The sequence below is a fragment of the Patella vulgata genome, chromosome 5 (genome assembly GCF_932274485.2).
Source record: "Patella vulgata chromosome 5, xgPatVulg1.2, whole genome shotgun sequence".
Taxonomy (NCBI): Eukaryota; Metazoa; Mollusca; class Gastropoda; family Patellidae; genus Patella; species Patella vulgata.
The window spans coordinates 6,519,596-6,531,773 of record NC_065883.2 but is presented as its reverse complement, the minus strand read 5'-3'; the positions used below and the strand labels follow the sequence as shown (position 1 = coordinate 6,531,773).

Here is a 12,178-nt window from a genome sequence, read left to right as displayed (position 1 = left end):
CAATGCATATGTGCTTAACACCCCCCCCCCCCACACACACACACACACACGCACACGCCACATACACCCCACCTCGCTCTCTCTCGCTCTCTCTCTCTCTTTCTCCGATTTCCTCCCACTGCTAGGTCACGAAATGACCTAGTTTGTGTCGAGTGGACGCTAAACCCCATTTCTCTCTCTCTCTTTCTCTCTCTCTCTCTCTCTTCATAATGAATTCAGTATTTGTTAGATAACCGTTTTATTGCAGGTCCACCCGTCCCTCTTTCTTTCATGATAAATCCAGTATTTGTTAGATGTCCGTTTTATTGCGTTTCGGATGTGTTTGTAATTGCAGAAGATTGAAGACAGTAAATGGCGAGGATCCCTCTGAGCAGAACGACCAAGATTACGAACATCAATATGATTCAACCATTGGAGGTGGACCTGCATTTGTTTATGATACATTAAAGACAAGAGACCAAACTGGTTATTATAATATGGGGAACATCAACACCACTGGTACATAACATAATCCCGTCTTCATTAGCCTAGTCTGAGCAGAACATTACACTGTAACTCGGGTATCATTGAATCTTGTGTGTTTAGCACTAATTTCGTTCACATTCATTCAATATCAAATCTTTGTTTAAAAAGTTGTAAAAATCGTTTACAATAACCAAAATTCATCTGATTTGTACTTGTGTCCAGTTTAAAGCTGACCATTCAGTTTTGATAATGAATTTACAATTTACAATCGTTTAATTCCTCGATAAATTCATTATTGATGTATAATAATTAATTTTTGATCATTGTTCAGGAGATTAAATACTTGTAAATTGGAACTCATTATCAAAATTAATCATTTCATCTCACATAACATACTATCTAAGACAAGCTCCTTAAAACTGAAAACTAGCAGTAAAACAAGATAGCTGAACGTCTGTTCATTTTTTAAAAAATAAAAAGGATTCGAAGTAGCTAAGGGTTGTACTGCCAACTTAAAATTTAGGAGCTGAAACAAAATGTTTTAACAATATGTTATTATATTATATAGCAGGTGTGCGTCCATTACTTAAAAAGGATCCACTTGATCGAAATATATTTAAAAGCTTTCGCCCTGTTTTAAAGAAAGCTGTCAACATCAGACTACGTACATACATATCAAATAACAATCTTTGGGATAAATTTCACAACCAGTTTATCTTTCTGGACATAGTACAGAAACTACCGTTCTGAGAGTTGTAAACTATCTGAGAAGTTCAGTTGGCAGTGGCGAAGTATCAGTACTGACTCTATTGGACCGTTCGGCGACTTTGCTGATCAGCTCCAATATGAATTCAGTATCACTGGAGTGGCTCATAACTGGTTGATGCCATACTTACAAGATCGTCACCGCCTTACCTGCGGCGTTCCTCTAGGATCGGTACTTGGTCCAATACTTTTTCTGCTATACTGTCGTAATTTGGCGGGTATTATCGACAAGCCTGACGATACTCAGCTTATCTCATCTTTCAAGCCCGAGGCGGTTACCAAGGCTCTGACTGGTGTGAGTGATTATTCCCAGGATATTAAGAATTGGATGACCTCAAATAAACTCAAATTAAATGATTACAAAACTGAAGCTAAGTTATTTGGAAAATAAACGCCTTCAGAACATATCTTAAACAAATGTTAAAATTGGAGAGTCGGTTATTCAGTTAGCTAGTACTTTGAAGTATCTTGGTGTTTATCTAGATCCTTGTTTGTCATTTGAAACACAGGTTGATAAGCTGCGTCAGTCCTGTTACTTTCATTTGCGACGCATCAGTGATATTCGACATCTCATCACGATTAACACCGCCAAATCTCTAGTACATTCACTAGTTCTGTCCAGAATAGAGTATTGTAACAGTTTGTCGTCTGGGATTAATCAAACAAGTCTCAAAATACAGAAAATACAGAATACAGCAGCCAGAATCATTTCACGAACGAAAACATCATCTCACATAACACCTATTCTAAAATCCTTACATTGGCTCCCAATTCCAGCTCGCATCAACTTTAAGTTCCGTGCCTCACATACGAGTGTCTACGAAATCTTGCATCCAGCTATTTATCAGAACTACTAACACCATATCAACCAACTAGGTCCTTGCGATCTTATAACCAGAACACCCTTGTCGTTCTACAGTCAAAACTGAAACATTTTGGTGACAGAAGTTTTAGTGTAGTTGTATCCTAAATTGTGGAATGATTTACCACTGAAAATTCGAAACCATGAAACTTTGACTACTTTCAAATCACAGCTAAAGACTCACTTATTTCGGGAATGCTATGAGAATTAGACTTTCTGTTCACTGTGTATATAACTATTGTCTCATTGCGCTTTGGGCATGCTTTTGGATAGATTTAGCGCTCTACAAATATACATTATTATTAGTAATTATTATTATTATTATTATCCATGGTAACATAACATTACATGGTGAAGTCCGTGTTCTATTGTACCAATTTGTCATTTTGTATTTTAATTATTTAATCACTTTCAAACTGAACGCCCCTAATAATTACATGTACAGACTGTACAAGTGCAGTTTTTAATAAACGACTGTCTATATTTGTAACATGGGATTCTCTTTTTTCGTTCATGTTATATGAATCACTTATAAATAAAGCACTTCATTCAAAAGAGGTAGTTTTTGTTCCTATCGTCTCTTTTCATCTGTTTCTGTTTGTCAATTTGCTTCACTCCACTTTCTTGGTCATTTCTACATATAAACATTTTGTTTGGTCCGTTATTATATAAAATTGTGAAAAATATATTTCTATTGGTCAAGAGCCACAGGGCTATTGTAGTCCGCTCGACTGTCCTTCTTTTCTTCGACCTATTTGTCGGACACCAATCGGCGAGAAATCATAACTATGCGACTGACACCAACCTATAACAGTTAAAATTTTATGCTTTTTAGTCGATTGTCTTTTGCATGGAAAAATTCACTAGAAAAGAAAGGGGGATCGAATGCATCTCTACGATTTACAACACTTTGGTTTGAAGGCCCATTTTTCTAAAATCGTGAATCTTCCCCTGAAATTCACTTGAAGGAGAAAGATATCTTTATAATTGGAGTTGCTGAAATTCACCCTTGATTGTATCTAGTCTTCTAGGTTGGGAGGGGGGGGGGAATTATGCATTTAAATCGACATTTTCAAATTGTTAATAGTCATGTTTTATATTGTAGTATTAGACTAGGGTTTTTTATATTCATTTTACAGAAAATTTTAATTGTATATATTATGTGGGTTTTTTTACGTCATTTTGTTTTATATATATCTATACTCGTTTGTCTGGCTGTCTGTCTGTTCGGGGTTGGCGGCTACACTACGTCTGCCCCGAGTCTGAAATTTGGGGTATAGGGGAGTAACATAGGCCAGGTGGCGTTAGTCTACCTCTTCCGGTTTCGGGGTTATGACCCCCGAGCAAAGCCGGGCATTCTTCTAGTATATACATAAACATAATTTTTGTGATAATTATTTTTAATTAATATTTACTGTTGTGTTTTGTTTCAACGGCATTTAGTAATTGAACTGGAATATACATACCGTTATATTTGTTTTTTATTTATGTGCCTATATAACTGTTGTGATTATTTTTTAGTTTGTCTCATGTAAAACACAATACTCCCGTCAAAAGGCAACACCTAGTAACTCACTTTTTTATCAAAATTAAGTGCTTCCTGTTGTTGTACTAGATATTCCGATCTTTTCATTTTGTAAGCAGTTACACCCATGACACAACCTAGCAACTTCCTTCCTTCCTTGGCCTAGTATGCCACATAAAAACCTAGTAACTCAATAGTCAAATCGATAGATAAGCTGGAGTTTAATATTCATTCATTACGTTTTCCTTTGTTTTCTCAACATAAGAAAAACATGAGTTACTAGGTGTTGCCTTTTGACGGGAGAATATGTTTCGCGCAATATTACCTCGTTGGAGCTAACGTGTCATATAACTTCCTTTTATTTACTCATTTATTTTATTGTATTCTATCATACGAGTTCAACAGTAAAGACGTCGTCTTTTGCTGGCTCCCCAGTCACGTAGATATAAGGGGGAATGATCAAGCAGATTTTGCTGCCAAAGCTGCTTTAGATCTTCCCCAATCACCCTTTTTAATACCATATAAAGATTTTAATTCGTGTATAAATCATTTTATTTATGACCGCTGGCAACGGTCTTGGGATTTTGCAGGCACAAATAAACTTCATCACATTAAGCCTCTCCTAGGAGATTGGCCCAACTCCTATAGAACCAACAGGAGGGATGAAGTTGTTTTGTGTCGCTCTCGCATTGGTCATACTTTTTTAACTCATATTTTCATTTTGAAGCGAGAGCCTCAACCGGAATGTGTTCACTGTCATGTTCCTTTGACAGTGAAACACATCTTGATTGAGTGCAAACATCTCAAGAACATTAGATCTAAATATTACCGTTGCCAGTCAGTACGTCAGCTATTTGCTCAACCGGAGCTATATGACAAAGTGCTAACATTTTTAAAAGAGACAAACTTTTATAATCAATTTTAATTGTATATATTTAATCATGTATATCGTTCTAAATATTTATATATGTAAAAGATTTGTTATATTTATTTTTAATTAATATATTTTCTGTGATATTTGTTTTTATTTACATATATAAATTCATTTATGTGATATTGTTTTAATTTGTCTCAGATTCACCATATGTTTGGCGCAATATAGCCCGGTTGGAGCTGACGTGCCTTAAAACCATATTTCATTCATTCATTATTGTATTCTATTTCTGCTGTTGTTGTAAGTAACGTTTTGGTAATATTTTAAAAGTTATTATTAAATTTTGTTTCCTTAATCAAATGCTTAGTAACCAATTTTAAATACATTTAAGCGTGGGTACAACCACAAAAAAGTGATATTGTTCACTAGTGCCGTGTATTAACATGTATCAACTAGGTTTTATATCGCAGAAATAATAAATCGATAACGATAACATGCGACGAAATCAATTAATGTTGGAAATCAGCGGAAAATTATTAAAACTTACTGAACGGCTTCAATTACTAGTGTGGGCGAGGTCTCAAAACACAGTTCTCCTATTAATATACATGGCTATAATATCTATAATATGATTTATTGAGATGACAGTCAATTAAAGTAGCTAAGTCACCAACTCAATATCATCCAAAGTTTTGGACATTGAAAACACGAATATTTTGTCAATTTAAATCAACATTGATGTTGTGATCTTACCGGGAAAAGATGGACTTCTGATATCCAATATTTAAGACAAAATAAACATTTTACCATTGGTACCCGAATCGTGTACCATAATGCGTTTCAGCACCATTTGTAACAAGGGAGTCGAAGAACGAGGCTAGACATATTCCACAAGTCATATCAAACGGTGACGGCATATTCTTACCTGCAGTGCCAATAAATACTATTTCGCCGAACATAACTGATTTAAAATTAGAATAAACAGAAACGATTGAATGTAAATCAGTGTATATACATTCATATTAGATTATAATATACGTTGCGACCCATTTATGTCAATTTCTAGGTCCCAAATATTACCGAGTTAGCGCTCCTTTAAATATATCATCTATTGTTGGTCATCACATCAGCTTTGTCATGTACTTTCACAATTATTTATCATTAAATTGTTTACAATGAAAACAACCAATTTGTTATATGTTATAATCACATGGATAATCAGGGCTGGTAATCAGCAGTTTTCAGAAAATAGCCAGGGCCCTTATTCACGAAAACTTTAACTAAGATAAAATCGAAATTTTAAGAAATACTGCAATTCGATTGGCTGACCAGTAAAATCAATTTGCATATATCCAATGAAGTTGCAGTATTTCTTAAAATTTCGATTTTATCTTAGTTTAAGTTTTCGTGAGTAAGGGCCCTGTTTATTATGTACTAGCAGGGTACCCGGCATCGCCCGGGGCCCAAATTGACGACGCGATTCATGGCCTTAAACATCCACGGGGTCATGCTGGTAAATTTGATACCACATATCTGGGGGTGGATCGCGACGATGAAGCGTGACGAGAGAACACACACGCACCCGCACACTCATACACGGACATCTTTGATTTTATTTATATAGATTATAGTCACAGGGATAATCAGAAAATAACCAGAAATAATGAGACCCTCGTTATCTCAAGAAAGTAACCAGTTTATTATAACCAGAAATAATTAGACCCTCGTTATCACGAGAAAATAACCAGTTTATTATAACCAGAAATAATGAGACCCACGTTATCTCGAGAAAATAACCAGTTTATTATAACCAGAAATAATGAGACCCACGTTATCTCGAGAAAATAACCAGTTTATTATAACCAGAAATAATGAGACCCTCGTTATCTCTAGAAAATAACCAGTTTATTATAACCAGAAATAATGAGACCCTCGTTATCTCTAGAAAATAACCAGTTTATTATAACCAAAAATAATGAGACCCTCGTTATCTCTAGAAAATAACCAGTTTATTATAACCAGAAATAATGACACTTTCGTTATCTCGAGTACATAACCAGTTTATTATAACCAGAAATAATGAGACACCTGTTATCTCGAGAAAATAACCAGTTCATTATAACCAGAAATAATGAGACACCTGTTATCTCGAGAAGATAACCAGTTTATTATAACCAGAAATAATGAGACCCTCGTTATCTCGAGTACATAACCAGTTTATTATAACCAGAAATAATGAGACCCCTGTTATCTCGAGAAAATAACCAGTTTATTATAACCAGAAATAATGAGACCCTCGTTATCTCGAGTAAGTAACCAGTTTATTATAGTCACAGAGATAAATAACCAGATTATTATAACCCGAAATAATGACACCCTCATCTCAAGTAAATAACCAGTTTATTATAACCAGAAATAAATAATCAGACCCTCATTATCGCGAGTAAATAACCAGTCTATTATAGTCACAGAGATAATTAGACCCTCGTTATCTCGAGTAAATAACCAGTTTATTATAACCAGAAATAATGACATCCTCGTTATCTCGAGAAAATAACCAGTTTAATATAGTCATAGTAATAATCAGACAATTACCAGAAATAATCAGACCATCTTTATCCCCAGAAAATAATCTGTTTATTATAGTCACATGGATAATTAGACCCTTCTAATCTCAGTTGTCAGAGTGTAAATCTCAACTAAAACTGGAAAAATCTCTTCTCTTTATCATGGCCGGTTCGAAGAGGGGCAGGACAATGGTCTAACGTGCGCTTTAGATCGAAATGTCTGTCAGAGTGTCAATTGTATGGTTTAGAATCCCTGGCATGTAGTTGACAAGGTGTAGAGTCGCTTGGCTACCCTTGTGTGGTTTGCCTTGACAATACTAAAGATTCGGATAAAGTTGATAATTGTAATAAGAATGTGGTCTGTCTGTCAATTACCTATTTGTGGTGATGTACAATAACTCATCCGGAGTGATTTTCCTTGTGGATGGTGCCGGGTAGATTGCATGGCACGAACGGCATTTATTTGTTCAGGCATTTAATATCAACATATAATATTAATGTCCCGATGTGATAGACCAGTGATTCTCAACCAGTGTGCCACGACACACAGGTGTACCGCGACATCTTCCTAAGTATGCCCCGAAGTTTTGAACGGCACACTGAGAAAATTTCTCACTGAAGAAGCCAGCTATTTGATTGATGAAATTTGAAACACTGCAATAAAGTAAGTTCATATCTGTGTTTTTCTTTATTTAGTCTGAGTCATTTTATATGTCTACGACTAGCCTGTGTCTACGGTTGTATGCCGTCTATGACCTGTAATGTTTTTCTTTTGCAACATTCAAATATTTTTCATATATTTTAGCCAGGTGTGCCGCTTTTGTATGTGTTCCAAGGTGTGACGTTGGCAAAAAAAGGTTGAGAACCACTGTGATAAACGAATCTTTAATAGGAATCGCAGTCCAAAGTGGTCCAAGCCCGCTTGGTATTTACAAAGATAAAAATGTGGAATTAAAATTTCATCGATCTATACTGCTTCTACCGGCCGTCATCGGTATCCCCAGTGGTCGTATTCCGTTCTACTCCACTAACCCCTGAGTTAATCTACAGGAGGGACACGTTTTCAAGTTATCTGCCCTTAATGGTTGTGCTATTTTTATCGACCAATCCCATATATAGTTAATTGCAAAGGACATTAGCAAGGGGTAGTAACTCTCATCGGGTAAAGTAAGCCAAACGCAAAGGCTCCCCTTAGAGAGACAAGGTTAGGAATTAGCCAGAAGGTAGCCTGAATGAGAGAAGTCCAAATTATACTCTATGCGTATTTATTAACAACAAATTACAATTATTATGAATGTTAATGAAGACCGGACGTGTATATATTAGATTCAAGAGTTTTATTGAGAATCCAATTGCCAAGTATAAGTTCAATAATAATACCGATAGCAGAATGAAACATTTCAGACAAAGCACGAATAGTAATAATAATGACAAAAGTCAAACATATAAATATTATACATATTTGAAATAAGCGAAACATACTACAGATTTTGATAATACAATAAAATATAAATGAATAAGAAATATATACATTATTTACATAAATCATTCAGTAAATGGACATGAATATGGTTAACTACCCTTATAAAAACGAACGCGAAACGAGTGGTTTGTAAACTGTTTTTTGATTGGTTCGTAGACTTTAGCTACAATCAAGGATTGGGCAGATAATTTGAAATCGTGGAAACCCTATGGATTAACCTAGGGTATAGTGGAGTAGAATGGAATGAGTACACCGGGGATACCGAGGATGCCATTTACTGGTACTCTGAGAAAGTCACGTGTTTGATCAAATGTTTTCATGGGTTATATTTCACAGATCAGACATTTGTTATCTATCTGATTAAAGCACATATCTATATTTCGTTTCGTTTTTTTATACTTTCGATGACCTACACTATAAGAAGATCTGACCAGTTGTACCGGAAGGTCGCACGAGCGGCTTTTGACCTATGACGTCAAACATTGATTAATCAATCAGCGTTGACGTTTCTAGTGGTTTACCCACAGTTCCGTGCATGGCACACCAAGAAGTCGCCGTTACAGATGGTGTCATTAACTAAACCCTCTCGCCATCCAGAACGCCTGTTAAATAATAACTACTATTGTAGTACAGAAAAAATAAACGAAATTTTGAACTATAAAAAACGAAACGAAATAGTATCTGTGTTTTAATCAGATTGGTTTGTGTTATCAGTTTAGTAAACTGTGTCTTTGTTTTATTTTGTTGTATTTTAATACATAGCTAATTTGCGTTTGAAATTCATTAAATAACATTTTCATTTAACCAAGAACATGCAAGGAAAAAATAATCACGGACAACAAATTTCCCAAACAAATCTACAAATATAAATCTTGCAAAACAATTTTCAAAAACATTTACATTTCATCCGGAACATACAACGAAAAACAAATCACGAACAAGAAATTTCCATATACAAATCTTGCAAAACCATTTTCAAAAAAACATTTCTCCAAATTCATTTTACCTGAATAGGTAACCACCCAAGAGAGAGAGAGAGAGAGAGAGAAAGAGAGAGAGAAATGGGGTTTAACGTCCACTCGACACAAACTAGGTCATTTCGGGACTAACATATGGTTTTAATTTTATTTCAATAATTCGCCTGCGCGTAGGGGTCTTTAGCAGTGGGAGGAAACCGGAGGACCCGGAGAAAACCCACGAGGTTGGACAGGCGACCCTACTCCTTGCCACGTACATCGGGGATTCGAAACCACGCCAGTCAACTCAATGACAGACTTTATGATACAGCGCACGCACGCTAACCATTCAGCCATCCAACCCCCCAACCACCCAAAAGGAATCGAATTGAATTTTTTTTTCAGTGTCATCCGAGCTAATGAGAACAGTATCAAATACACAGACAGAGAGAAATGGGGTTTAACGTCAATTCGACACAAACTAGGTCATTTTGGGACGAACATGGTTCAATTTTATTTCAATAATTCGCCTGCGCGTAGGGCACTTTAGAAGTGGGAGGAAATACGGGTCCCGGAGAAAACCAGTGAGGTTGGACAGACGACCCTACTCCTTGTCACGTACAACCGGGAAATCGAAACCACGCCAGTTGAGATATTAAATATCAGTTCAAGGTTAACGACGTTTGCTAACACCGTGTGTCAATATATTTTAATTGCATAAATTGTATCCTTAAAAATAATTTAAGTTATATTTCTGGCAAGGTTGATATCCATTCAGGCACACCGCTAGTGGGCGATGGTTGTCATCAATATGCTTTTCAATATTTGACTTTTTTAAAATTAACTGGTTCATAAGAAATATTTATGTACCCGCGTTTATATTAAATCGTGTTTTACGGTCATAGCATTTGTTCCGGTGTTTGGTGCAAAGGGCACGAACACAGAGCCAGGCACATATCACAGGGCTTCTTGTGTTCCACGGTCATAGCATTTGTTCCGTATGATACAGCGCGGTGTTTGATGCAAAGGGCACGACCACAAAGCCAGGCGCAGGGCTTCTTGTAGATATATAATTTCAAGGTTAAGATAACCATATTTGGACATTAATAGGAACAGAATTCTGTAAATCATAGGTCCAGAACACTTCATAATCGGTTGTTTTTAACGAATCACTGGGCTTCAATAGTTCTCCATTAGGATTGCAAGGTGCGCAGTCATTATACCACCACCCACTTCTCATGTCTAAAGCACAGTTTCTGCTACTGTTGTCGTTGTCGTTATCATAAGTGCTAAAATATTGATTCTTTACCGCCGTTAAACTATCACCTAATGGTGTAATAGTATGGGGGACTGCAAGGGCAAAGGTCATTTGATAGTTGTTGGTTTCATTCATCACTACGAATTCCCTATAATAATGTTGATAGAAAGACGAATTGGCAAGCTTCATGTAGAATATGGCGGTAAAAACATGACTATTGGTCAGATAGTAGAGTTTGTCCAAACCCAACCAATGATCACTTGACAGAGAACCAAAACCATCTTTGTATTCCTGCCATGTTCGGTTGAAGTAGAAGGACGACACTTTATGTCGCTGAAAAATAGTTCGACCACCGCCCACCATCTGACAGTACACTTGGAATGGTGCTGGGGATAGTATGGGTTGTATTGTGTAGACACCGTGAGTTGTATAACCATGTGGTGAAGAACACCCCTCTGAACAATCTGTAATAAAAAAAATCCGACAATGGTTAAAGAGAGAGAGAGAGAGAGAGAGAGAGAGAGTTTAGGACTGCACATCTGTGACAGAACACAATGTAAATAGGCCCCCTACTAACGCCGCCTAAACACCGAGTAATCCCAATTATAACGCCCTACGAGGGGCGCGTGGATGGCCGAATGGTTAGCGCGCGCGTTGCATCATAAGGTCTGTCATTGAGTCAACTGGCGTGGTTTCGATTCCCCAGTTATACGTGACAAAGGGTAAGGTCGCCTCTCCAAACTCGTGGTTTTTCCCCGAGCCCGTTTATTAGTCCCGAAATGACCTAGTTTGCGTCGAGTGAACGTTAAATGGCAATTGTTGTCCGGGCTAAATTTCCCTCATAGCACACTGTATGGCCTATGTCCGTCAACTTTAGCCCAGTTCGAGCAGAACAGTAGGACATTAAACCCCATTTCATTCATTCATCCATAAAAACAATACAAACCTCGCATGAATCTTTCACAATATGTTCCAACATAACTGTTAACACACAAACAAAACGAAGCACCCATCGAACCACCATTCTGACACAAATTCTGAAATTTAAGTGTATAAAAATCATTCATAGTTGGCATAGAAATTAGAATTTATCGACCAGAAAATTTTAATCAAATCTAGGAAAATCGATTTAAGACTGACGGTCTTAAAAATTATACCCAAAACCAGTGGCGGATTCCTAGGATGCTCTTAGAAAATTATATAAACGTCCGAGAAAAGGATATTTTAAAAAAATATATATTCAGCTACATTAATTTCACTAATTAACTTATGTGTGCCAAGTCCCCTAAGGGTCGTAATCCAACATTGCGGTTGGATGGCCGAATTGTTAGCGAGTGTGCGCTGCACTACAGGGTCTGTCATTGAGTCAACTGGCGTGGTTTCGATTCTCCGGTTGTAGGGTCGCCCGTCCAACCTCCTGGGT

At 36.7% G+C, this 12,178-nt stretch overlaps 1 protein-coding gene across 1 annotated transcript; it reads right to left on the bottom strand.

The window, feature by feature from the left end:
• Nucleotides 1-977: 977 nt before the first annotated feature.
• On the bottom strand, nt 978-11,118 carry LOC126821630 (ryncolin-4-like). The gene is made up of 2 exons (XM_050550090.1): nt 10,671-11,118; nt 978-991 (listed from the first exon to the last, which is right to left on the bottom strand). Exons 1-2 carry the CDS (start codon nt 11,116-11,118, stop codon nt 978-980), a joined length of 462 nt encoding a protein of 153 aa, XP_050406047.1.
• Between the last annotated feature and the right edge of the window lie 1,060 nt (nt 11,119-12,178).

Bases quoted from the DNA above. Each gene is read 5' to 3' on its own strand.
- LOC126821630 (XM_050550090.1), bottom strand. From the start codon at position 11,118: ATGGTGGGCGGTGGTCGAACTATTTTTCAGCGACATAAAGTGTCGTCC.